The sequence below is a fragment of the Indicator indicator genome, chromosome 37 (genome assembly GCF_027791375.1).
Source record: "Indicator indicator isolate 239-I01 chromosome 37, UM_Iind_1.1, whole genome shotgun sequence".
Lineage (NCBI taxonomy): Eukaryota > Metazoa > Chordata > Aves > Piciformes > Indicatoridae > Indicator > Indicator indicator.
The window spans coordinates 3,139,601-3,166,797 of NC_072046.1; the positions used below are offsets into that span (position 1 = coordinate 3,139,601).

Sequence of the window (27,197 nt, forward strand, 5' to 3'; positions counted from 1 at the left end):
ATGCATTCGAGCCACAGCAATGACCCCAAGGAAGCCATACAGGTGAGTGAGGCAGCCTGAACCTCCCCAGGCTGCTCCAGGCACTCCCCAGTGCCACTCCCAGTTACAGGTGGGGATGTGGGAGGCCTTCTTTGTGCTGGGATTGGGATCACAGAATCACAGAACGGTTTGGGTTGGAAGGGACCTTAAGGCTCATCCAGTTCCAATCCCCCTGCCATGGGCAGGGACACCTCTCACCAGCCCAGGCTGCTCAAGGCCTCATCCAACCTGAGGAGGCCACCAAGATGCTTAGAGGGCTGGAGAACCTCCCCCATGGGGACAGGCTGGGAGTTGGGGCTGTTCAGCCTGGAGATGAGACGGCTGCAGGGAGACCTCAGAGCAGCCTCTCACTACCTGAAGGTACTACAGGAGGGCTGGGGGCAGGGACAAGGGCTGGGAGTTACAGGCTGAGGGACAATGGCTTTGAGCTGGGAGAGGAGAAACTGAGACTGGAGATTAGGAAGAAATTCTTGAGAGTGATGGTGGGGAGACACTGGCACAGGTTGCCCAGGGAGGTTGTGGCTGTCCCCTCCCTGGAGGTGTTCAAGGCCAGGCTGGATGAGGCCTTGAGCAAGCTGGGCTGGGGGGAGGTGTCCCTGCCCATGGCAGGGGGTTGGAGCTGGATGAGCTTTGAGATCCCTTCCAACCCAACCCATTCTATGAATCCCTGAATCTATGAAATCTTCCCTAAAATTCCCTTTTCTCTGACCCAAGCCTGTGCCTCCTGTCTTGCAGCTGATCAAGAAGCAGCTGGTGAGTGCCACCAAGGCCCTGCAGAAGCAGTACGTGACCTCGGACGCCATCGTCACCAGCGACGATGGCAACGCCAACACTCTCTGCAGCGCCCTGGAAGCTGTCTTTGTGCATGGGCTGAAGGCAAAGCACATCAAGGCAGAGTGTGGGGGGAAAGGGAAGAAAGCAGGAGGCCGAGGACCACTCCCCCAGCCTGTCTTCTGGGGTCTGCTGAAGAGCATCACCCACCGGTGAGTGCCCACCCTGCCAAGGGTTCTTTGTCCGCTCAGGTTTCTCCCCTGACTTCCCTGCAAAAGCCAAAAGATTCAGGGAATTCTGAGCAGGAAGTTGGCTTGATGGGGAGATACATCCCTACCCCATCCCATCTGCCCTCACAGGGTGTCTCAAGGGGGTGGGCACTGCCCAGCACCGCTGGGAGAAGGTGGAAACCTCATGAGGAGCAGGGGGGAGGAACAGCCCCCTGCAGCAGTCCAGGTGAGGACTGACCTGCTGGAAAGCAGCTCAGGGGAGAAGGACCTGGGAGTGCTGGTGGACAAGCTGCCCATAAGGCAGCAATGTGCCCTTGTGGCCAATCCTGGAGCACCAATCCTGCAGTTGTGGAGTGCCAGGTTTCAGAGAGGACCAGCACAGCGCTGGGGAGGACCACTGGAATCTGCCAACCTGTGCAGCGTTGTCCCCAGGTAGAGTTAGCCACGTGGACTTGTCCCTTGGAGACTTGGCCACATGCAATTGTCCCACACAGAGCTGGTCAGGTGGAGTTAAAGCACACAGAGCTGGCCCTGTAGAGTTAAACCACAGAGAGTTGCCCATGTGGGGTTGTCCCATGAAGTCTTGGCCATGTAGAGCATTACCACAAAGTATTGGTCATGAAGAGCTCTACAACAAAGAGTTGGCCATGTAGAGCTCTACCATGAAGAGTTGGCCATGGAGAACTCTACCACAAAGAGCTGTCCGTGGAGAGCTCTGCCACACAGAATTGGCCATGGACAGCTCTGCCACACAGAGTTGGCCATGGAGAGCTCTGTCATGAAGAGTTGGCCATGGAGAGCCCTGCCATGAAGTGTTGGCTATGGAGAGCTCTGTCATGAAGAGTTGGCCATGGAGAGCTCTGCCATGAGGAGTTGGCCATGGAGAGCTCTGTCATGAAGAGTTGGCCATGGAGAGCTCTGCCATGAGGAGTTGGCCATGGAGAGCTCTGTCATGAAGAGTTGGCCATGGAGAGCTCTGCCATGAGGAGTTGGCCATGGAGAGCTCTGCCATGAGCAGTTGGCCATGGAGAGCTCTGCCATGAGCAGTTGGCCATGAGGAGCTGTCCCAGGGAGGGATGTCCTAGACCCTTCTCAGCATGAAGGGGCAAAGTGCCAAGTCAGGCCTGCTCCAGTGTCCCCAAACAGCTGAGGAGTGAAAGGCTGCTGCCAGCTTGGGGCACACCCCTTTCTTGGCTAATTTTGGGTGCTGGCACCACACTGGTGGGTTATGGGATGGATGGTCCAGTGGTGTGGCCTCTCTTCTGGGTCTGCTGGGGATGGTTGGCCTCCTTTTCCCCATGTCCCAGCCAGCCTCTGAGGAGGCCTCTCCTGGGTTCCCATCGTGGCTGGCTGGGGCTGCTCTGAGCCACTCCCAAGCAGAGTCCTGCCACGTGCACCAGCAGCACACACAGAGGTAGCTCTGAAAGCCTCATCCAGCTCCTGAATTATGAAGGAGCAGATGAAAAGAAGTCTCTCAGGTGCTGCAGGGGATATTTTTGTGCCAAGTTTGGGGTTGGTTTTATTTCCTTCTTTCTTGAGTGACAGATTGAAAAAAAAAAAAAACAAACCCAAACCCAACCTCTTTTACAAACCCTTTGCTCTGGGTTTTGAAGCCATGGCAGTGGGGATGGGGGTTGGACTCGATGATCTCCAGAGGTTCCTGCCAACCCCAACCATTCTGTGACATGGGCTGGCTCCAGGCAGGATTCAGGGGCCTGGTGTCACTGTGGGCTTTTGGGGAGGAATAGTTGAAGTCAGAGAGTCACAGAGTGGCTCAGGTTGGGAGGGATCTCAGAAATCACCTACTCCAACCTCCCTGCCATGCCCAGGGACACCTCTCAGCTAGACTCAGCTGCTCAGGGCCTCATCCAACCTGGCCTTGAACACCTCTAGGGAGGGGGCAGCCACAACCACTCTGGGCAGCCTGTTCCAGAGTCTCACCACCCTTGTGCTGCAGAACTTCTTCCTCAGCTCCAGTCTAACCCTGCTCTGCCTCAGCTTCAAACCATTCCCCCCTGTCCTGTCTCCAGACACCCTCAGGAAAAGTCCCTCTGCAGCCTTCCTGTAGGATCCCTTCTGGCAGGCAGCTCTAAGGTCCCCCTGGAGCTTTCTCCTCTCCAGGCTGCACACCCCCAGCTCCCTCAGCCTGGCCTCACAGCAGAGCTGCTCCAGCCCTTGGAGCATCTTTGTGGCCTCCTCTGGACTCTCTCCAGCAGCTCTGTGTCCTCCTTCTGCTGGGGACACCAGAACTGGAGGCAGGATTGGAGGTGAGGTCTGAGCAGAGCAGAGCCAAGGGACAGAATCCCTTCTCCTGCCCTGCTGCCCACACTCCTCTGGCTGCAGCCCAGGATATGATTTGTCAGGAGGCTGAGATTGCTTGAGGGGCTCAGCCTGACCCAGAGTTGGGGCTTTTTTTTGGGTTGCTTCAGGACTTTTCTCTGTTTTTTGGATGATTTTAAGCTTGAAGCTAGGGTTTAGATACGCACTTGTCACCAAGGAGCAGTCAGCTAGAGAAACATGTAGGGAGAGCAGGAATTTCCCTCATGGCATCCTTGGTCCAGGGTGAGTGATGTGTGGGAGATGCTTCCAGCTAGAGAGGGGAGCAGCACCCAGAGGCACCCCAGGGCTGCCTGGGGTTGTTAGCAGTGCATTTAGCCCTGGGGCATTCAGGAGCTCTCTTTTCTCCATGGGAAACCACAGGTTCCATAAAGGAAAGAGGTTTTCCACAGCCTTTTTTTTATCCCAGCTCCTAAAATTCCCATAGCAAAAGAGGTTGGGCAGTTTCTGGTGGGGGGTCTTAGAGCCATAGAGCCATGGAATTGTTTGGGTTGGAAAAGCCTTCCAAGTCCAACCATCAACCCAACCCCACCAGGGCCACTAAACTATGTCCCCAAGGGCCACAGCCACACAGTTCTTGAACACCTCCAGGGGTGGGGACTCTACCACCTCCCTGGGCAGCCTCTTCCAATCCCTGACCACACTTCCAGCAAAGCAATTTCTCCTAATTTCCAACCTAACCCTCCCCTGGCACAATTTCAGGCCATTTCTTCTCCTTCTGTCACCTGAGACTAGGGAGAAGAGACCAACCCCACCTGGCTCTAACCTCCTCTCAGGAGCTGTAGAGAGCAATGAGGTCTCCCTCAGCCTCCTCTTCTCCACACTGAACACCCCCAGCTCCCTCAGCTGTTCTTCCCCAGCCCAGTGCTCCAGACCCTTCCCCAGCTTTTTGTTACCCTTCTCTGGTCCTGCTCCATCCCCTCAATGTCCTTCTTGGAGTGAGGGGCCCAAAATTAAACCAAGGATTCAAGGTGTGGCCCAATACAGGGGGACAATCCTTGCCCTGCTCCTGCTGGTCACACTATTGCTGATCCAAGCCAGGATGCTGGTGGTCTTCTGAGCCACCTGAGCACACTGTTGGTCCAGTACAAGGGGACAATCCCTTTCCTATTCCTGCTGATCCAAGCCAGGATGCTGGTGGCTTTGTTGGCCACCTGAGCACACTGCTGGTCCAGTACAAGGGGACAATCCCTTCCCTACTCTGCTGCCCACACCATTGCTGACCCAGGCCAGGTTGGTGGTGGCCTTCTGAGCCACCTGAGCACACTGTTGGTCCAGTACAGGTGGACAATCCCTTCCTTGCTCTGCTGGGCACACCATTGCTGATCTAGACCAGGATGCTGGTGGCCTTCTGAGCCACCTGAGCACACTGTTGGTCCAGTACAGGTGGACAATCCCTTCCTTGCTCTGCTGGGCACTCCATTCCTGAGCCAGGCCAGTTTGTTGGTGGCTTTGTTGGCCACCTGAGCACCTTGCTGGCTCATCCTCAGCTCTCCTTCAGCCCCAGGGCTGCGAGTGGAGCTGCTGAGGTGGTGCTGTGTCCCCGTGGCCAGGAACGTGGTGTCGGAGCTGGAGCAGCTGCTGTTCATCAGCACGGACGTGGGGCGGTGCCGCTCCTGGCTGCGGCTGGCGCTCAACGATGGACTCCTGGAGTGCTACCTGAAGCTGCTGCTGCGCCGCAGCTCCCCCCTGCCCGACTACTACCAGCCCAGCGCCCTGCTGCTGGACGCCGAGGAGTGTGAGTTCCTCCTTAGCTACCTGCAGGGCTTGTCCTCCCTCACCTTCCAGCTCTCCTACAAGTCAGCAGTCCTGAACGAGTGGACTGTCACCCCCCTGGCCCTCTCCGGGCTGTGTCCCTTCTCGGAGCTGCTGGAGCCCCTCCCCGGCTCGCAGCCCCTCCCCGGCTCGGAGCCCCTCCGGAAGGCGTCGCTGGGCTCCATCTCGCAGTCGTCGGGGTCGGACGAGATCGAGATTCAGCCCTCCTCAGTCCTGCCCATCAGCAAGGCCAGCAGCAAGCCCAAGCTGACGTCGTCCTCGCTCAGCCTCAACACCACCAGCTCGTCCCAGCTCTCCTCCAGCCTGGGCTCCGACGGCCTCCTGCCGGCTCCCTGCGCCCGCAGCCCCGAGCGGACCGAGGAGCCACTCTCCTGCGACTCAGACCTGGGCACGGCCACCAACGAGGACCTGGACAGGTCACTGCAAGAGTGAGTCTTCCCTCACCTCTCTTCAAAGGGATTTTTGACCCTCTCCTGGGCTCAGTTATTTTCTCACTGTGTTTTCTTTCCAGTTTTCCTTGAACAGGCTATCTGGTCACAGAGTGTGTCAGGTTGGAAGGGACCCTCCAAGGTCATCTTCTCCAACCCCCTGCACTCAGCAGGGACAGCTCCAACTAGAGCAGGCTGCCCAGGGTCTCATCAAGTTTGACCTTGAATGTCTCCAAGAATGGAACCTCCACCACCTCCCTGGGCAACCTGTTCCAGTGTCTCCCCACCCTCACTGTGCAGAACTCCCTCCTGATGTCCAGACTAAACCTGCCCTGCTCCAGTTTCAAACCATTGCCTCTTGTCCTATCCCCACAGCCCCTTCTGAACAGTCCCTCCCCAGCCTGCCTGCAGGTCCCCTTCAGACACTGAAATGCAGCTCTAAGATTTCCCTGGAGCCTTCTCTTCTCCAGGCTGAACAGCCCCAATTCTCTCAGTGTTTCCTCACAGAAGAGGTTCTCCAACCCTCTGATCATCTTTGTGGCCACCTCTGGACCCTCTCCATCAGGTCCACATTTCTGTTGTGTTGGGGGTCCCATAATTGGATACAGCAGTGCACAGCAGAGGGGCAGGATCCTCTCTCTCCATCTCTGGCCATGCTGCTTTGGCTGCAGCCCAGGCTGCCCTTGGCCTCCTGTGCTGCCAGTGCCCATTGCTGGCTCCTGTCCAGCTTCTCCCCCACCAGCACCCCCAGGTCCTTCTCTGTTGGGCTGCTCTCAATCTCAACTCCCCCCCCCTCCCCCACCATTTCCTCCTGGAAAGAGCCTGAAAGGTAAAAAACAACACTCAGCAGAGCTTACTGGGAGAGGACAGAGAGACCCTGGCAGCTGAGCTCCTGGTCACTGCAGTGTCTGTATGTCCTCTCCACTGGGGCAGAAACATCACAAGAATGCTGCTCCCCAGCTGCAGGAATGTCTCAGCTCCCTGGCACACACTGGGGGATGCTGCAGGGCTTTCTGTGGGGGGAAGCAAGCAGTCAGGTGGCAGGCCAGGGTGATAATTTGCAGCTTTGGCAGCTCATTCAGAGGAGGGAGGTGGTTGGTTTTGTCATCCTCATGATTTAGTCCTGCCCAACGCTCAGCACAAAGATCTCCAGAGGGTTATGTAAGCACTGAGTAAGCAGCAAATGTTTCCCCTGCCACCCTTAAAACCTGGCACTGAAGGAGCCTGGCCTTGGGGGTGCTGTTTGATGAAGGACCCTCACCCTCTTGAGGGTCTTCAGGAAGGTTGGGAGCTGCAGGCTGTTCTTCCTCACGGTTGGTGGCATCATTACCAACCAAGCAGATCAGCAGATCCAGGGAGGTTCTCCTCCCCCTCTACTCTGCCCTGCTGAGACCTCATCTTGAGTACTGTGTTCAGTTTTGGGCTCCCCAGTGTAGGATGGACAGGGACCTGCTGGAGAGGGTCCAGCTTTGGGCTAGGAGGATGATTAGGGACTGGAGCACTGCCTGGGGAGGAGAGGCTGAGGGACCTGGGGCTGTTCAGTCTGGAAAAGAGAAGACTCAGAGGGGATCTAATAAATGTTTATAAATATCTGAGGGCTGGGGGTCAGGAGGGAGGGGACAGGGACAGGCTCTGCTCACTTGCTCCCTGGGATAGGACAAGGAGCAATGGATGTAAGCTGCAGCACAGGAGGTTCCACCTCAACATGAGGAGGAACTTCTGCACTGTAAGGGTCACAGAGCACTGGAGCAGGCTGCCCAGAGAGGTTGTGGAGTCTCCTTCTCTGGAGACTTTCAAGTCCCATCTGGATGTGTTCCTCTGTGCCCTGTGCTGGATTCTATGCTCCTGCTCTGGCAGGGGGGGTTGGACTCGATGATCTCCTTGGGTCCCTTCCAACCTCTGACATCCTGTGAGCTATGATCCTGTGATCACCTACTTGGAGGCTTTTGCATCTTCTGATGGCTGCTCTGGTTGGATTAAATTGGTGGTGGAAGGATGTCACTTTGAATTCCAGTCCTGGACTGGTTTAATTGGACTGAGCTGGTGGCAGAGCAGGGGCATGGGAACAGAGTCTCAGCCAGGCTCCACTAATTGCTCGTTAGCAGTTCTGAGAACATTTGAAGTCTGGCTCCTGGTCCAGGGCTGGATGCATGTCCAGGAGCTGCCTGTGGGGCTGTGGGGAGCACCCAGCACTCTCCTTCTATTAGGAGATAGAATTAAAACAGAGGATTGTTGGAGTGGAAAAGGCCTCCAAGATCATTGAGTCCAACCATCAACCATCCAACCATCAACCCAACCCCACCATGGCCACTAAACCATGGCCCCAGGTTTCTTGAACACCTCCAGGGATGGGGACTCCACCACCTCCCTGGGCAGCCTGTGCCAATCCCTGACTGCTCTTGCAGCAAAGAAATTTGTCCTGAGCTCAAACCTAACCCTCCCCTGGTGCAACTTGAGGCAGCTCCAAGGAGAAGGACCTGGGAGTGCTGGGGGACAGCAAGGTCCCCATGAGTCAGCAAGGTGCCCTTGTAGGCAAGAAGGCTAGTGGCATCCTAGAGTGCATTAAGAGCAGGTCAAGGGGTTGTCCTCCTTCCCCTCTACTCTGCCTGAGTGAGGCCACATCTGGAGTCTTGGGTCCAGTTCTGAGCTCCCCAGTTCAAGAGGGACAAGGAACTACTGGAGAGAATCCAGTGGAGGCTCTGTGAGGAGCAAAGGCTGAGAGCCCTGGGGCTGAGGGCCTGCAGAAGAGCAGCCCCAGAGGGGAGCTGAGCAATGCTCAGCAAGAGCTAAAGGCTGGGGAGCAAGAGGCTGGGGCCAGACTCTGCTCAGTGGTGCCCAGGGACAGGCCAAGGGGCAATGGGCACAAACTGGAACCTAAGAGGTTCCATCTGAAGAGGAGAAGAAACTTGTTTGGTGTGAGGGTGCTGGAGGCCTGGAGCAGACTGCCCAGAGAGGTTGTGGAGTCTCCTTGTGTGGAGAGCTTCCAACCCACCCTGGGCATTGTGCTCCTGGGCAAGCTGCTGTGGGTGCCCTGCTGGAGCAGGTGGGGTTGGACTGGATGAGCTCCAGAGGTCCCTTCCAACCCTCACCATTCTGTGCTATTCTGTGTCTCTCAGACTGCTCCCTTTTCTCTTTGAAGGGTGTTGTCTGAGTTCAACAAAGCCAAGTCAAGCCTGGAAGCCCCAGAAGGACAGCTGGTCCCCAGTGTGCTGGGCTGCTCCCCACAGCCACCCTCCTGCCCACTGGCCACATCTCCCTTCCCCCCATCTCCATCCCATGGAACTCACCAGCAGCCTCCTCCCAACACCAGCAGTCCCAGCTCTGCCACAGTGCCCAGCAGCCAGGGGGATGGAGAGGCAGCACCAGAAGCTGGTGGCCCAGCTGGTGTCTGTGCCCCACGGTGTGGTGGTCCCAGCAGAGGAGAGAGCAGCAGAGGAGAGAGCAGCAGAGGAGAGAGCAGCAGAGGAGAGAGCAGCAGAGGAGAGAGCAGCAGAGGAGAGAGCAGCAAAGGAGAGAGCAGCAAAGGAGAGAGCAGCAGAAGAGAGAGCAGCAGAGGAGAGAGCAGCAGAGGCAGCAGCAAGGCAAACACAGCACTCCGCAGCCCCACGGCCCAGAACCTCCCTTCTCCCCTGCTGGGATGTGCAGTAAGTCTCACAGCTCCTTGCTCTTGATCTCCTTGGGTTTATGCTTCCTCAGCAGCAGATCTCATGGAAAAGGAGAGCATAACTGGTGGCACTTTCTGAGCAGGCAGCCTGTTCTCCAAACTCTCATCTTCTGTGCTGCTTCCACTCTCCTAACAGCACTTTGGGTCCATGAACAGCTTCCTGGGCTCCATGGAGCTGTGTTCTGGAAGAAACTGGTTCCAAGTTGGTATTCCCTGCTGAAAGAGGCACCAAAGCTTTTGAAGCCCTGCCTGGGTGGGCTGGTCCCTCACCAAGCAGAGCTGCAGCAGGAAACTTTCTGGGTTGGTAAAGGTTATCTGAGCAGCCATGAGCTCACAGACCTGGCCCTGGGCTGTGTGCCAGGGGGGCTCATGGGGACCACATAAGAGGAGGGGGTGGGTGGGAAACCAGTTAGGTTTTTCCAGTGAAAAAATATTGATGCAGCACAGCTGTTCCTGGAGCAGGGTGGCATTCCTGGTCCAGGATGGCATTTCTGGAGCAGGGTGACATTCCTGGAGCAGGGTGACATTCGTGGTCCAGAATGGCATTCCTGGAGCAGGGTGGCATTCCAGGAGCAGGATGGCATTCCAGGAGCAGGATGGCATTCCTGGAGCAGGATGGCATTCCTGGAGCAGGGTGGCATTCCTGAGTGCTTAGGCCACCTTCAGCAGCAGCGGATTTCCCCTGCTGCTGCCAAGGAGCTGCTCTGCTTGCTTCTGCCTTCAGGAAGCTCTTTGAACATCCCAGTCCTTTGTCTGATTTGTTACTGGCTCTTCTGTCCTGGTTCCTTTTGTTCCCATTCTAGTTCCTATCATTTCCATCCTAGTCCCCACTGTTTCCATCCTGGTTCCCTTTGTTTCCATCTTGGTCCCCATCATTTCCATCCTTCTCACTGTTTCCATCCTGGTCCCCATCCCTTCCATCTTTGTTCCCATCATTTCCATTCTGGTCCCCACTGTTTCCATCCTAGTCTTCATGGTTTCTATCCTAGTCCCCATCATTTCCACCCTAGTCCTCATCATTTCTACCCTAGTTCCCATCATTTCTACCCTAGTCCCCATCATTTCCATCCTAATTCCCATCATTTCCACCCTGGTCCCCATCATTTCCACCCTGGTCCCCACCATTTCCACCCTGGTCCCCACCATTTCCACCCTGGTCCCCATCATTTCCACCCTAGCTCCCATCATTTCCACCCTAGTCCCCATCATTTCCACTCTAGTCCCCACCATTTCCACCCTGTTCCCCATCATTTCCACCCTGTTCCCCACCATTTCCACCCTGGTCCCCACCATTTCCACCCTGGTCCCCACCATTTCCACCCTGGTCCCCATCATTTCCACCCTGGTCCCCATCATTTCCATCCTCATCCCCATGGTTTCCATTCTGGTCCCCATCATCTCCACCCTAGTGAGTTTGGGACATGCTTCCTAACCCCTCCACCAAAAAAGGTTTCTCTTGGGTTTGGTGTCAGGTCCCCTCAGCTCCCTCCCCTCTGTCCCATTTCCTCTGCTCCCCAGGCCCTGGCCAGCCTGCCCTGCTCCCTGTGTCAACAGGAAATTCCCCCCTGCCTTGGCATGACTCACAGCCACCTGCAGCCCTGGGCTGGCAGTGAGCTGAGCCTGCCTGGGCCTGGGCATCTGCACCACCAGCCATTTGTCAGCCTCACCATGGGGTGGTGGCAGCTCTTCTGCTGTCCCTTCCTTCTGCACTCAGGATAAAAGGCTCTTGGGAAGCAGCTGAGAGGTTGTTCCTGGTGGGATGCAGCCCTGGAAGGGATGTCTGGGTCTAGGGAAGCTTTTGCCAGGGCACTGAGCTGGGTCACAGTTGGCTCTTGGTGTGTGAGGACCTTGCCCCAGAACCTCAGGCCAGAACCCCCCCAGAGAAATCAACAGCCAGGTTCTCTTCCAGCTTAATGAGCTTCTGCTTGTGGCTCTCATCTCTCCTGACACAGGGAGACTGAGGTTCCCTCTGCCTTCCCTGCCTTGCTTTTTGCCTGTGCTGATCAGGCCTGGCGTTTGCAGCATCTGCTTGTAAGCCACAAGGCTCCATTCCATCCTGGACATCTCCTCTGTTCTTCCTGGAGCAAGGATGGCACCACTGCTGCTGCTGCCCTCCCATGGCATGGCTGGGCTTCACCTGCTGCCAGAAATACTTCATGGACCAAACATCTTGTAGAATAGCTTGGGTGAGAAGGGAGCCCCCAAAGCTCAGGCAGTCCAAGCCCTGCAGCCAGAGCAGGTGGCTGCTGCTGGTACCGCTGCCGGCGCTCGCAGCGCGGGCACGACCTGGCACAGGCATGACCTGGCACAGGCCTGGCAGTCCTGGTGGAAGACAGATTTGCATTCACTGCACCTAAGAGAAAGCAAAGGGAGAAACCAAACCCCAATGTGTTGGTAACAGCAGAGCAAAGACCAAACATTTCCTGAGCAAAGCAGACCTGGGGACACTTCACAGAGTCACAGGAGCCCAGACTGGTTTGGGTGGGAAGGGACCCTCAGAACTCAGCCAGTCCAAACCCCCTGCAGCCAGCAGGGACAGCCCCAGCCAGAGCAGGTTGCTCCCAGCCCCAACCAACCTCCCCTGCAGTGGTGCCAGCCATGAGGCAGCTCCCAGCTCTCTGCCCAGCCTGGGCCAGGCTCTCCCCAGCCTCAGTGTCAAACATTTCTCCCTTCTCTCCACTCTCAATCTCCCTCTTCCACTTTCCAACCATCCCTCCTTGTCCTGTCACTTCAGGCCCCGCTCAAAACTCTTTCCCCAGCTTTCTGCTGGGCCCTCATTATGGTTCCTGCAGGGAATGTCCTCTCCTTTGGAGCCCCTCCATGATTTTAAGGACACAGAACTGATCAGGTTTGGATTTTTGTAGTCCCACCAGTGCATAATTCCAACATTTGCCAGCTGCCAACTCAGTCCCCTGGAGTATTCCTGATGGGAGAGAGCAGAGGAGCCATCCACGTGGGAATGGCCACTGTTACTTCATGGGATTTGAGGGGCTCCATGGAGGGGTGCCCATGGGTGTGCACATTTGAGGGGCTCAGGGTCTTCAATAACTTGGGTCATTAACACCTTTATTGCTGTTTCTCAAACAGAAAGGGAAGAGCTGGATCTCAGAAGATGACTTCTACAGACCTGCTCTGGGTGACAGCAGCGAGAGCACAGCCAACATCAATGGCTTTGGGCCTGAGGGAGCTGAGGAGGGTCTGGCCCCAGGGCTCATCAGTGCCCTTGACCTGGAAAGCCTCTCAGTGCCCTCCTCAGAGAGTGGGAAACCCAAAGCGTCTCCTGAGCGGGAGCAGAAGGGCTTCAGCGTGGTGCACCGCAGGCAGATGGGTGAGTGCCAGCCTCCCCTCGCCTGCTGCCTGCCCTGGGCACTGGGCTGGGGGCTTGGGTGATGGGCGGTTGGGAAGCTTCTCTTTGCTGAGCTGGTGGCAGCTCAAAAAGCTGCAGAAGGCAGAGGAGCAGCTTCCCTTGGCATGGCTGAGCCCAGGATGGCTCCAGTGGGAGCGTTGTAGGATGTGGCCTGTGGCCATCCCTCATTCCAGCCTCAAAACTCAAGTGCAGGTGGACACAGCATAGAATGGCTTAGGTTGGAAAGGACCTCAGAGATCATCTACTCCAACCCCCCTGCCATGGGCAGGGACACCTCCCACCAGCCCATGTTGCTCAAGGCTTCATCCAACCTGGTCTTGAACACCTCCAGGAAGGAGGCATCCACAGCCTCCCTCAGCAACCTGTTCCAGTGTCTCCCCACCCTCATAATGAAGAACTTCTTCCTCAGATCCAGTCTAACTCTGCTCTCCCTCAGCTTAAAACCATTCCCCCTTGTCCTGTCACTAGACATGGTGGAGACCAAGGTCCTGTGAACTCCTGCCCCACCCCACCTGCCACCAGGACCAGCACTCAAAGCTTGGTTGCTTGCTGCAGGCAGCTCGTTGGCTTTGCTCTCTATGCTGCATTCCCCTTTGTTGGTTCAGCTGAATCATAGGATTCATGGAATGGGTTGGATTGGAAGGGACCTTAAAGATCATCCAGTTCCAACTCTATTGCCCTGGGCAGAGACACCTCCCACCAGCCCAGGCTGCTCAAGACCTCATTCAACCTGGCCTGGAACACCTCCAGGGAGGGGACATCCACAATGTGCTCTTGTGGCCAAGAAGGCCAATACCATTCTGGGGTGGATTAGAAGGGCTGTGTCAAGAGAGGTTCTCCTTCCCCTCTACTCTGCACTGGTGAGGCTGCATCTGGAGTATTGTGTCCAGTTCTGGGCCCCTCAGTTCAAGAAAGACCTCAGGGAGCTGCTTGAAAGAGTCCGACGCAGAGCCACGAGGATGATGAAGGGAGTGGAATATCTTCTGCAGGAGGAGAGCCTGAGGGTGCTGAGTGCTCTTTAGCTTGGAGAAGAGGAGACTGAGAGGTGACCTCATCAATGTTTATAAATATGTAAAGGGTGAGTGCCCAGAGGATGGAGCCAGGCCCTGCTGGGTGGTGCCCAATGACAGCACAAAGGCAATGGTGGAAGCTGAGGCAGAGGAAGTTTCACATAAATATGAGGAAAAAATGTTTCACTGTGAGAGTGACGGAGCCCTGGAACAGGCTACCCAAAGGGGTTGTGGAGTCTGCCTCTCTGGAGATATTCAGAACTCACCTGGATGTCTTCCTGTGTGACCTGCTGTAGGTGCTCCTGCTCTGGCAGTGGGGCTGGACTGGATGAGCTTTCAAGGTCCCTTCCAGCCCCTGAAATTCTGTGATTCTGTGAACCTCTCAGCATCTCACCACTGTCCCAGGCCAGGTTGGATGAGGCTTGGAGCAGCCTGGGCTGATGGGAGGTGTCCCTGCCCATGGCAGGGGGCTTGGAACTGGCTGACCTTTAAGATCCCTTCCAACCCACACCATTCCGCGAATGCACAACCCCCGACCTGAGACATCTGCTTTGTGCCCAGGCCTGTCCAACCCCTTCCGAGGGCTGCTGAAGCTGGGCAGCCTGGAGCGCCGGGGCGCCATGGGCATCTGGAAGGAGTTCTGCTGCGAGCTGTCCCCGCTGGAGCTGAGGCTCTTCCTGGAGCACCAGGAGCGCATCTGCGTGGAGAGCTACTCCCTGCTGCGCTGCGAGGCGCTGGCGCTCACCCACGCCGACGGCCGCTTCGAGTTGGTCTTCCTGGGCAAGAAGCTCTACCTCCGAGCTGCCTCCCGGGACGAGGCTGAGGACTGGCTGGACAGGATCCGCGAGGCCCTGCACAAGTGCCGGCCACAGCTGGAGGAGGAGGAGGAGGAGTGGGAGACGCTGGAGTACCGCCCGGAGGAGGGCGGCGAGGGCCAGCCCCTGCTGGGTGACTGCGGCGGCGCTCCCCTGCAGCACGGGGATGTGCCTGGGAGCAGCCTGGACTGGGCTGCAGCCCCCCAGCCGGAGCTGGATGCCATCAAAGAGGCTGTGCTGTACCTGGAGCTGGACAGGAGCTGGGTGCCCTTCGTTTTCTCCCTGTCCCTAGAGACTTTAAAGTGCTTTAAAGTCCGGAACAATGAGAAAGTGTTAAGCAACAGTTATGGCATTGAGACCATCCAGGACATCCTGCCAGACACAAGCCTCGGGGGTCCTGCCTTCTTCAAGGTGATCACCTCCAAAGCTGTCCTGAAGCTGCAGGCTGAGAACGCAGAGGAAGCAGCCTCCTGGAGGGAGCTGGTCCGGGAGGTGCTGATGGCCTACCTGGAGAGTGCAGAGGAGGCAGTGACGCTGGCTGGCAGCTTGGATGGGCACTGCCAGGTCATCCTGAAGAACGTGGTGAAGGAAAATGGCTTCATGCTGCAGTACCTGGTGGCCATCCCCACGGAGAAGGGCCTGGACTCACAAAGCTTCATCTGTGCAGGTATGGCTTGGCTTGGGCACCACCAGCTTTGGCTTGGAGGATGAGCAGAGAACCGTCAAATGGTTTGGGTGGGAAGGGACCCCCAAAGGTGATCTGGTCCAACTCCCTTGCAGCCAGCAGGGACATCCCCAACCAGAGCAGGTTGCTCACAGCCCCACACAACCTCACCTACAATGGTGCCAGCCATGGGGCAGCTCCCAGCTCTCTGGGCACCCCAGGCCAGGCTCTCCCCACCCTCAGTCTCAAACATTTCTCCCTTCTCTCCACTCTCAATCTCCCTCTTGCACTTCCCAACCATCCCCCCTTGTCCTGTCACCTCAAGCCCTGCTCAAAACTCTGTCCCCAGCTCTCTGCTGGGCCCTTGAAGCACTGAGAGGCCACCAGAAGGTCTCCCTGGAGCCTTCTCCTCTCCAGGCTGCCCAAGCCCAACTCTCTCAGCCTGGCCTCCCAGCAGAGGGCTTCCAGCCCTGCCAGCATTGCTGTGGCCTCCTCTGGCCCTGCTGCACCAGGTCCCTGTCTGTGCTGTGCTGAGGACTCCAGAGCTGCCCCAGCACTGCAGGGGGGGTCTCAGCAGAGCACAGCAGAGGAACAGAATCCCCTCCCTGCCCCTGCTGCCCACACTGCTGGGGATCAGCCCAGGGCAGGCTGGGGCTGGGCTGGCAGTGCTTGGTGCCAGCTCATCTCCACCTTTCATGCTGTCACCTTCATTCAGGTTAGTGAGGTGACATCAAGTCAGCAATGCCCTGTGTGCTGGAAGCCCACTGCAGGGCAGCTGCTGGTTTCCCCATCCAAACCCCAGGTAGCCCCACAGCCCCTCGATGGTGCTTCACATCCCCAGTCAGAGGCACCTTTGGTGGTCTGTGTGCTCAGGGTTGCTGAAACTCCAACCCACCCTGGCCCAGGTGCAGCTGGACTGCCACTGGGCTCTTATTTACAGTGCTTATGGACAGGCAGTGGAGATCTTGGTTTGAAACCAGGATCTTAGGTGGAACAGGATCTTAGATGGACCAAGAGGTGCCCAGGACTCTCTTCTTGGGCATTTTGTGGCCCATGGGGCAGGTGCAGGCAGGAGCAGAAGCTGTCAGTCCGGTAGGGCAGCAGGGCAGGGTGTGACAGGCTGGGGCTGCCCAACCTTCCCCTCACCCTCCCCTGGCACCTCACAGGGCCCTGCTGCTTCATTGGATCTTGGTGACCTCCCTGGCACCTCTCCTGAGCTCTTCACCTTGGGGAGTTAATTAAACTTTACAGTTCTCTCCCTCAGCTGGATTCTTGTACCCTGCAGCAGGTTGGGTTCTCTTTCATCTCTCTTCTTTTGTTTCTGTGTATTTATTTCTTTTTTTTCTGTTCTCTTTGGGCTCTCCCTTCCCCTCCAGGCTCTGTCCTGCACCTTCCACCCACCCACAGCTGGAAGCACCAAGCCAAAGAGACAAATTCCCAGGTTTTATGTGCAGGTTTCCTTGGGAGACTGCCTGCTCCCCTTTCACCTCCCACCCAGGCTGACACCTGAGCCTGAGTTGAGAGTAGTTCTCCTCCTCCTCTACCCTGCCCTTGTGGGACCACATCTGGAGTCCTGGGTCCACTTCTGGGCTCCCCAGTTCCAGAGAGACAGGGAACTGCTGGAGAGAGTCCAGTGGAGGCTCCAAAGCTGCTGAGGGGCCTGGAGCAGCTCTGTGAGGAGCAAAGGCTGAGAGCCCTGGGGCTGAGAGCCTGCAGAAGAGCAGCCCCAGAGGGGATCTGATCAGTGCTCAGCAAGAGCTCCTAGAAGTTTCTCCTTCATGCTGGCAGTGATGGGAACAGGCTCCTGGGGCAGCATGGGTCCCCTCTCCCCACCTGGTCATAGAATCATAGAATGGTTTGGGTTGGAAAAGCTCTCTGGGGTCATCCAGTCCAACTATCAACCCAACCCCACCATGGCCACCAAACCATGGCCCCAGGTGCCATGGCCACAGGTTTCTGGGACAGCTCCAGGGATGGGGACTCCCCCACCTCCCTGGGCAGCCTGTTCCACTGCCTGAGCACTCTGCTGGTCCCTCCTCCCTGCAGGCTGCTCCAGGCAGATTGGCTTCTCCTTTGGCAAGCCCAAGCTCTGCGCCTTCTCCGGTCTCTACTACTGCGACAGCTGCCACCAGGACGAGGAGACAGTGATCCCCTCACGCCTCATCCACAACTGGGACCTGGCCAAGCGAGGGGTGAGTCCAGGCTCAGCCAGTGCAGCCAGCAGGGAACACTCCTGCACCTGCCTGCACTTCCTGAAGGGCCATCTCCACCCTCCCACCAGCAGCAGAGGTGGAAACGCCCAGCCTAGACCTCCCTCCACACCTCCTCCTGAGGTACTCCTGGCTGCATGCCCACCTCTTGCCTCTCTCTGCCCCAGGTTTGCAGGCAGGCTTTGAAGTTCCTCACCCAGATCCGTCACCAGCCCCTGATTGACCTGCAGCTGGTCAACGAGAGCCTCTACGACCATGTGGAGGTGATGAGGAGGATCCAGAGGAGCAGGGAGCAGCTGAAGCTGCTGGGAGATTATCTCCTCATGTGCCGCAGCGGGGCCCTGAAGGAGCTCAGCAAGAGGTGAGAGCCCTCTCTGGGGGATGTTCCTCCTGCATCCCCCTCTTCACACCCCGATGCTCTCCTGCTCCTCCTCATCCTCGCTGCTGGAGCGTGGGCTGGTTTGTAGCTCTGCCTGCTGGGCTGACACGTTGAGATGTGACTCAGGAAGCACCTTCCTGAGCCAGGAGCTTCTGGCTGGACAGGAAACACCTGGGGAAGTAGATGAGAGATTGGTTTCCTTTCCTCCCCCCTTTGAAAGCCTCTCAGGGGCAGGATTTGGGATGTGTGGCACAATGAGAAAATCAGACCTGTGGTGATTCTCTTCAAGAGTCTGCATCGTCCAGGCTCAGAAAGGGACCTGGGGGTGCTGGGTGACAGCAGCTGAACAGGAGCCAGCAGTGTGCCCAGGTGCATCCTGGCCTGGATCAGGAACAGTGTGGCCAACAGGAGCAGGGAATTCATCCTGCCCTGTGCTCAGCACTGGTTAGGCCACACCTTGAGTGCTGTGTCCAGTTCTGGGCTCCTCAGTTCAAGAAAGATGTTGAGATACTGGAAGGTGTCCAGAGAAGGGCAACAAGGCTGGGGAGGGGTCTGGGGCACAAGGCTGGGGAGTGGTCTGGGGCACAAGGCTGGGGAGGGGTCTGGAGCACAGCCCTGTGAGGAGAGGCTGAGGGAGCTGGGGGTGTTCAGCCTGAGGAAGAGGAGGCTCAGGGCAGACCTCATTGCTCTCTACAACTACCTGAAGGGAGGTTGTAGCCAGGTGGGGGTTGGGCTCTGCTCCCAGGCAAGCAGTGACAGAAGGAGAGGACACAGCCTCAAGCTGCACCAGGGGAGGTTTGGGCCGGATGTGAGGAAGAAATTCTTCCCAGAAAGAAAATTGGCCATTGGGATGTGCTGCCCGGGGACGTGGTGGAATCACCATCCTGGAAGTGTTTAAAATCAGACTGGATGAGGCACTCAGTGCCATGGTCTGGTTGATTACTTAGGGTTGGGTGATAGGTTGGACTTGATGATCTTGAAGGTCTTTTCCAACCTGGTTAATGCTGTGATTCTGTAATTCTGTGCTTCAGAGCTGTTGGAGCTGTGGTGGAAGCCATCTACCACCTCCCTCTCTGTGTTGCTTTGCAGGCTTGATCACAGGCACTACCTCCTGGAGTGTCCCCACAAATACAGCGTCGCCGATCTGAGGCAGGTGAGAGCTCTGGGAGGTTGTTTTGCTGGTGAGCACCTCTCAGGTCCTGTCTGTAGACCTTCAGCAGAAGGTTTCAAACAGCTTCAAGTGTCCTTTTGCCTCCCTCTTCTCCATCATGTGTGCTCTGCAAGCTTGTACATCAGCTTGGAGAAAAATAACAGCAATTAGCTGCTCAGGGGCTGGACTTGATGGTCTAAAAGGTCTTTCCCAACCTCAACAACTCCCTGGTTTGATGATCTGATCATTTTCATTTGCCAAAATAATTGGCACAAGCCTGTGCCCTCCCAAGAACTGTAGAAACCACGTGAGAAAAGTTGTGTCTCCTGGATTTACACCAATTGGTGCTTGCACATCTCCATACCACCGACCTCTGTCCACTGCAGGTAGCACTGCAGGTGCTGGGTGGTTGGCTCCTCGTTGACTGCAGAGCCAAGAGCCACATCCCAACAGGTCCTGGGTGCTGAGTAGTTGGTGCTGGGTGGTTGGCTCCTCATTGACTGCAGAGCCAAGAGCCTGATCCCAGCAGGTTTTGGTTCTGGGTGGTTGGCTCCTCGTTGATTGCAGAACCAAGAGCCTGATCCCAGCAGGTTCTGGGTGCTGAGTAGTTGGTGCTGGGTGGTTGGCTCCTCATTGATTGCAGAACCAAGAGCCTGATCCCAGCAGGTCCTGGGTGCTGAGTAGTTGGTGCTGGGTGGTTGGCTCCTCATTGATTGCAGAACCAAGAGCCTGATCCCAGCAGGTTCTGGGTGCTGAGTAGTTGGTGCTGGGTGGTTGGCTCCTCATTGATTGCAGAACCAAGAGCCTGATCCCAGCAGGTTCTGGGTGCTGAGTAGTTGGTGCTGGGTGGTTGGCTCCTCATTGATTGCAGAACCAAGAGCTTGATCCCAGCAGGTTCTGGTGCTGGGTTCTTGGTGCTGGATGGTTGGCTCCTCATTGACCCGATCTCAGCAGGTTCTGGTGCTGGGTTCTTGGTGCTGGGTGGTTGGCTCCTCATTGACCTGATCCCAGCAGGTTCTGGTGCTGGGTGGTTGGCTCCTCACTGATTCCAAAGCCAGGAGCCTGATCCCAGCAGGTCCTGGGTGCTGCTGCCAGCCCTTGGAGGTGCCGTTGCCACCCAGGCACCGTGCTTTGGGTTGGGTTTAGAGGACAGCTGCAGGAATGGCTGTGCTGTGGCCCTGCCAGGGTGCAGCCCCAGCAGGAGGTGACTGCAGAGCTGCCTGAGCCCTCTGTGCCTGCAGATAGCCGATGGTGTCTTTGAGACCTTCCTGCAGTCCCTGCTGCAGTTTGCCTCCCACCACGTCTACAGCTGTGACCTCTGCACCCAGCGGGGCTTCATCTGCCAGATCTGCAACAGCAGTGACATCATTTTCCCCTTTGAGTTTGACACTACCACCAGGTGAGTGCCAGCCCTGTCACCTCCTGCTGCTGCCAGCCCACCCAACCTCACAGCCTGGCATTGCCCAGGAGCCTGGACCATACCCTGGGGTCCTCCCGGGGGCTCTCTCTCTAGGCACAAAGTGGCCTGGAAATAGGTCTGAGATGGTTGTGGATCCTTGTGGTGCCCATGCCCTCATGGTATCCATGCCCTCATGGTACCCATGCCCTCATGGTGCCCATGTCCTCATGGTGCCCATGTCCTCATGGTGCCCATATCCTCATGGAATCCATGTCCTCATGGTGCCCATGTCCTCATGGTGCCCATATCCTCATGGAATCCATGTCCTCATGGTGCCCATGTCCTCATGGTGCCCATATCCTCATGGAATCCATGTCCTCATGGTGCCCATGTCCTCATGGTGCCCATATCCTCATGGAATCCATGTCCTCATGGTGCCCATGTCCTCATGGTGCCCATATCCTCATGGAATCCATGTCCTCATGGTGCCCATGTCCTCATGGTGCCCATATCCTCATGGAATCCATATCTTCATGGTGCCCATGTCCTCATGGAATCCACATCCTCCTGGTTTCCACTTCCTCATGATGCCCATGTCCTCCTGATGCCCACATCCTCATGGTGCCCACGTCCTTCTAGTATCCACATCCTCATGGTTTCCACTTCCTTGTGGTGCCCATCAGCCCCCAACCAAAAGTGGTCAGTTTGGGACAGAAAGGGACCATCTGTCACAGAGCTGAGATGTCACCAAGCCAGGTGGCTTTGCAGAGCCACCCAGCACCTTGTTGTCAGCCTGCAAAAGCCTGGCTGGGTGCTGGGTCCCAGGGTGGTAGAGAGGAAGAGGAAGATGCTGTGTGCCCGTGCCTTGCTCACCTGACCAACACATCTCCTGTTCAACCTCTGTCCAACCCCTTCCAGGGGCTGCAGGAGGGAAGGAGAAGCAGGAGCAGGAATGTTCATGGCTCTCTGTGCAAGCAGGGAGAAGAGGAAGGACACATGGATTTGGAGATCATCTGCACTCAGGCCACAACAACCCCATGAGTGCTCCAGACTTAGGGAAGAGTGACTGGAAACTGCCTGGGGCAAAAAAGGACCTGGGGGTGTTGGTCAGCAATGGCTGAAGATGAACCAGAGTGTGCCCAGGTGGCACCAGCAGCCTGTTGTAGAGAAAAAGAGGCTGGGGAGAGACCTTCTGGCCCTCTACAACCCTTTCAGAGGTGGGGGTTGGTCTCTTCTCCCAAAGAACAAGTGGCAGACAAGAGGAAATGACCTCAAGTGGTACCAGGGGAGATTTAGCTTTGACATGAGGAACAATTTCTTCCCCCAAAGGATTGTCAAGGCCTGGCCCAGGCTGCCCAGGGCAGTGATGGAGTCCCCTGGAAGGGTTTCAAAGCCATGGAGCTGTGGTGCTGAGGGCCATGGGTTAGTGGTGCCCTGGCAGTGCTGGGGTGAGGCTTGGACTCAATGACCTGAAAGGTCTCTTCCAACCAAAGCCACTCTGTGACTCTAAATGGTAGGCAGCCCTGTGGGACATGGTGGAGAGAGGCTGGGGATGTCCCCAGCAGGATGAGGGACGTTGGCTTCCTTCTGGGTTTGTCTCCTGCCTGCAGAGCTCCCATCCTTTGCAGGCAGGGTGCCTGTGTGTGTGGGCTCAGGGGCAGCCCAGGGCTCAGCAGCTGAGCAGGCACTGGCATCAGATGGGGATGTCAGAAGGTGGATGTCTGCCAAAGCCATACCAAAGTCTTCCAGCCCAGGAGCCTGGTCCACCTTAGGTGGAGAGAGGTCCTCATCTCCATGGTTATTTGGGAGTGGGGGTGGTCCTGACAGAGAAGTTTCACAGCCTGCTGGTCTGTGCCCTTGTTTTACCTCCCTATGAACAACAGCCAGGAGCTGCAGGAGATGCCAACAGCATCCTTGGGTACCCCATGGGCTAGCTGGTCACAGCTACTCCCCAGGTGGCTGAGCAGGGTCTCTCACTCCCCCTCCTTGCCTCAAGGACAGCACCAGGGGATGGATTTTCCCTGAAAGTAGAGCAGGAGGGCCCTGGAAGGTGCAGACATGCAGGGCAGAGCTCAGCTGGAACTGGCTGTGGGGCTCATGGCCCCCCCTGAGGTGGGCTCTGAAGCTTGTGGACCTCTTTTATTTCTGTTCCCAGCAGAGGAGGTCGTGCAGCAGGAAAGCAGCAGCTCGACCAACATCCTAACTCAGCTCGAGCTGGCTTCCTGCCCCTCTGCCTGCCCCGGGGCACCACCAGCTGCTGGGGTCACGAGTCCCTGGCTGCAGGATGTCTGAACCCTCCCTGAACAATGCCCCAGCTCCTCGCAGCTCTGCTGCCTGCTTCCTCCAGCCACTGAGGGCAGATGGAGGCTGGAGATGCATCCTTAGGGCTGCTGCTCACTCAGAGACACCCAGGGTGAAAGCCAGCCCCTGGTGTTGCAAATCTCCCTCCTGGTGCTCAGGGAGGAGCTGCATGAAAGTGCACTGAGAAACTTTAGCAGGGTGCCAGAGGGCATCTCTTGGCCTGGCTGTGCCCAAGGCTGTTCTGCACCCCCAGGCACCTGGGGTTTGCAGCCTCCTGGCAGGAGCAGGAGGTAGAACCACAGAATTTTCTTGTTTGGAAGGGGCTCTTCAGATCATCCAGTCCAAGCCTCAACCCAGCACTGCCAGGGCACCACTAACCCATGGCCCTCAGCACCACATCTAACACAGCTCTGAGACCCTTCCAGGCATGGGGAATCCATCCCTGCCCTGGGCAGCCTGGGCCAGGCCTTGACAGCCCTTTGGGGGAAGAAATTGTTCCTCATGTCCAACCTAAACCTCCTCTGGGGCAGTTTGAGGCCATTTCCCCTTGTCCTGACACTTGTTCCTTGGGGGAAGAGCCCAGCCCCCACCTCACTGCAGTCTCCTCTCAGGGAGCTGTAGAGAGCAATGAGGTCTCCCTCAGCCTCCTCTCCTCCAGGCTGCACACCCCCAGCTCCCTCAGCTGCTCCTCCCCAGCCCTGTTCTCCAGACCCTTTCTCACCTTTGTTGCCCTTCTCTGGACCTGCTCCAGCCTCTCAATGTCCTTCCTGAAGTGAGGGGCCCAGAACTGACCCCAGCACTCAAGGTGTGGCCTCCCCAGTGCTCAGTCCAGGGGCACAATCCCTGCTGCTGGTGGCCACACCATTGCTAATCCAGGCCATGCTGCTGGTGGCCACCTTGGCCACCTGGGCACTGCTGCCACATTTTCTGCCCCTGCTGACCAACACTCCCAGGTTCTTTCCCACCAGGCAGTTTCCAGCCACTCTGCCCCCATCCTGGGGCTTTCCTGGGGTTGTTGTGACCCAAGTGCAGCACCCAGCCCTTGTTGAACCTCATCCCACTGGCCTTTGCCCATGGATCCAGCCTGGCCAGGTCCCTCTGCAGAGCCTCCTGACCCTCCTGTGACCCAGGCTGTGATATGCCATTGTCCCCTGCCTGGGGTGTTTCTCCACTCCCCTCTCCACTCATCCTCTGGGCAATTAGGACGTTCAGTGATGTTCACACACTGATGGTGCCCCAGGTATTTGCACCTGAGGCCCTGAAGAAGTGACCTGCCTGACCTGCTGCTGCCTGGCCTGGCTGCCTTTTGCTGCTGCTGGCAAGGGGTGGGTGAGGACTGGGTGAAACTGAGCTCAGCCCTCCTGGCTGGGGCCTGTCTGCTGTTGACTCAAGCTCTGTGAACACCCCACACAGGGCTGGGTGTCTCCTGGCTGCCACACCATGCAAGGTGGCATCTGGAGCTGTTTACATTCCTGCTGTGGCTCCCAGCCAAGTGGGGAGGTCCCAGGTGGCTGAGGCCTCCCCAGAGCCACTGACTCAAAGCCAACCCCATTCCCAGCTTCCTGTGTCTCTGATGTGCCCAAGCAGTGTCCTTGTCACATGCAGGTCCTGCAGGCAGGGTTGGGGGGCTCCTGTCAGCCTCCCAGCCCCAGTGAGCAGAGAGTCCATGCAGCTGCACTGAGCATCATCCCATCCCCACCAGGCTCCATGGCTGGGCTCTCCCACCCTGCATCCTCACAGGGTTTGGTGTCTCAGCCCCAAAGAGTTGCCCTTGTGCTGTCACTGCTGTGAGAACAAGGTGCAGGCCTCTCTCAGCACCTCCCTCTCTTATCTGCAAACAAAACCCCAGCAGCTGCTGGCAGCTGCCCACAAAGCTCTTTCCGGGCGAGCTGCTGCCTTTGCTCTCAGCTTGCTGGAGGTGGATGTTGTGCTCAAGTAGTTCCTGCTCCTGCTAGCAGACTTCAAACAGAGCCAGAGCTGGGGCTGGGATCTCTGCTCAGAAAGGGCTGGGAGGAAACTGAGATGAGTAACTGTCCCCAGGTCTGGAGTTCTCAGCACAGACAGGGACCTGGTGCAGCAGGGCCAGAGGAGGCCACAGCAATGCTGGCAGGGCTGGAAGCCCTCTGCTGGGAGGCCAGGCTGAGAGAGTTGGGCTTGGGCAGCCTGGAGAGGAGAAGGCTCCAGGGAGACCTTCTGGTGGCCTCTCAGTGCTTCAAGGGCCCAGCAGAGAGCTGGGGACAGAGTTTTGAGCAGGGCTTGAGGTGACAGGACAAGGGGGGATGGTTGGGAAGTGCAAGAGGGAGATTGAGAGTGGAGAGAAGGGAGAAATGTTTGAGACTGAGGGTGGGGAGAGCCTGGCCTGGGGTGCCCAGAGAGCTGGGAGCTGCCCCATGGCTGGCACCAGTGCAGGGGAGGTTGGTTGGGGCTGGGAGCAACCTGCTGTGGTTGGGGCTGTCCCTGCTGGCTGCAGGGGGTTTGGACTGGCTGAGTTCTGAGGGTCCCTTCCCACCCAAACCAGTCTGGGCTCCTGTGACTCTGTGAAGTGTCCCCAGGTCTGCTTTGCTCAGGAGATGTTTGGTCTTTGCTCTGCTGTTACCAACACGTTGGGGTTTGGTTTCTCCCTTTGCTTTCTCTTAGGTGCAGTGAATGCAAAACTGTCTTCCACCAGGACTGCCAGGCCCGTGCCAGGTCGTGCCCGCGCTGCGAGCGCCGGCAGCGGTACCAGCAGCAGCTGGAGGCAGAGGCCAGCGTGGAGCCCAACCTGTAGCCCCCCAGGGAGTGGCTGTGACACTGCCCCTGGCATCTCATCCATCTGGACAAGCATTAAGGGGAAGGGGCTGAGAAGAGAACCCCCTGCCCAGGGGCTGATCCTACGCCCAGCCCTGCCCTGGTGCTTAGCAACGTGCCATGGGTGCTCCTGCCCACGGAGGGACCCTCTGCCCACCCAGGGCTGAGCAAGGGGGGGCTGGAAGGGTCCATCCCCCCCAACCCTCACACTAACCTGGTGCTGCTCGGGGATGCTGCCAGTCGCCTTGCCGGTGCCAAGCTGGTGAATGCCATCCTGGTGGAGACGCAGTGGCTTTGCAGGGTGTGAGGTGGGACTGGCAGTCAGGGCTGTGGGTGCTGATGGTGGTCAGAGCTCTCTAGTTTTTTAGGCTGTTCCATACTCCAGAAGCAGTATTTTTATACACAGGGATTTTGCACAATGTGGCTGCTCCAGGATGTGAGGGCAGCCAGCACGCTGGGAGGGGACAAAGTGACACTTGTGCCTTTAGGGACTTGGCCAGGGCCAGCTGAGCATCTCCTGCTGGCTCCTGAGAGCCCACCCCTCACCCACCCACCCCTTACCGTGGCCTCCAGGAAGAGAGGGGAGAGAAGCTCCAGGCAGCTCCTCCCCACCTGCTGCTCTTAACCCTCAAAGAGATTTTATTGTCCTTTCCCCCCTCCCCGTGCAAAGATGATTAAAGTTTATTTAACGATGAGTGAAGTCATCTGGGCTTTGCTTCTCCTCAGCAGTGCCAACCACAGCTCCAGCCTGGTGCTGCATCTCCCTGGGAGGAGGGATGGAGAGGGGATGGGGATGCTGCTGTCCATACTCTCACCTCTGCCTCATACTCTATCCTCCTGCCTTCCATCCTCCTGTTCATCCTCCATCCCCCTCCCTGTCCTCCATCCTCCTGGCCATCCTCTGTCTTCCATTCTCCTGCCTGTCCTCTGTCCTCCCACCCATCCATCCATCCTCATTCTCTGTCCTCCCTGCCTGTCCTCCATCCTCCTGGCCCATCCTTTGGGGAATTGCAGGGTTGTTGGGGGACCCTTCCCCATTTTCCTTCCCATCTGCTCCTCCACACTGTTGGTATCTCCAGTTGCCCTTTTCCCCACTCCTGGTGCTGGGAGGGTTTGGACCTGCACCCACCAGCACAGGGACCACAGCGGGACTCCCTGGGGAGGGGGAACAAAATCCAGGTCAAGACAATTCCCATGGGAACCCCCTAATGAGGATCCCATCCCCCTGCCTGGGGAGGCCATGCCGGATCCGGCAGCGGCGGCAGATCCCGGCTCAGCGGCGGGGCAGGGCCCTTCCTGCGGCAGGAACCTCCCGAGGAGCCGTTTCCTCGGTCAGGCGGCAGCAGGTCCCCTCCGCCATCGTCCCTTCCCTCCCAGCCCGGGGAGGAAACCGGCCGGGCCCCCACTAGCGCCCCTGTCCCGCAGCCAGGGGCCCGGGCACCCAGCAGCAGCGAGGCAGCAGCCCGGCCCCGTGTCTCGGCGAGGCGTCGGCAGGAAACCAGGGGCGAGTCGGGACCAGCCCAGGGCGGGCAGGAGCGGAGCCGCCGCCGAGCGCCCCGCAGCCCCCGCGGTACCCCAACACCGCCTGCAGGTGAGCTCGGGGGGGCTCGGCGGCTCCGAGCCTTGGGGCTGGCTTGCTGTGGGGGCTTGAGGCCAGTGCGGCGAGGACAGTGAGCTGGAGACTCACCTAGAGACTACTATCCCAACCCGCCTGGACACCTTCCTGCGTGGGCTGCCCCGGGTGATCCTGCTCTGGCAGGGGGATCGGACTGGGTGATCTCCAGAGGTCCCTTCTGACCCCTTCCATGCTGGGATTCTGGGATTCCGGGACCTCGGCGGTGCCCTCGGGGCAGTTTCAGACGGGTTTGGG

The 27,197-nt window shown here is 57.7% G+C and overlaps 1 protein-coding gene across 1 annotated transcript; it reads left to right on the top strand.

Moving 5' to 3' along the window:
* On the top strand, positions 1-25,307 carry PLEKHM1 (pleckstrin homology and RUN domain containing M1). The gene is made up of 12 exons (XM_054396531.1): positions 1-42; positions 775-1,022; positions 4,931-5,581; positions 8,721-9,010; positions 9,152-9,225; positions 12,342-12,573; positions 14,184-15,104; positions 17,148-17,293; positions 17,479-17,672; positions 18,780-18,843; positions 20,082-20,239; positions 25,178-25,307. The coding sequence occupies exons 1-12, from the start codon at positions 1-3 to the stop codon at positions 25,305-25,307; spliced, it is 3,150 nt and encodes a 1,049-aa protein (XP_054252506.1).
* The last annotated feature ends 1,890 nt before the right edge of the window (positions 25,308-27,197 follow it).

Coding starts and splice junctions, on each gene's coding strand:
- PLEKHM1 (XM_054396531.1), top strand. CDS start 1: ATGCATTCGAGCCACAGCAATGACCCCAAGGAAGCCATACAG. Junction 17,673..18,779: donor CTGAAGGAGCTCAGCAAGAG/GTGAGAGCCCTC, acceptor GTTGCTTTGCAG/GCTTGATCACAGGCACTACC. Junction 20,240..25,177: donor GAGTTTGACACTACCACCAG/GTGAGTGCCAGC, acceptor GCTTTCTCTTAG/GTGCAGTGAATGCAAAACTG.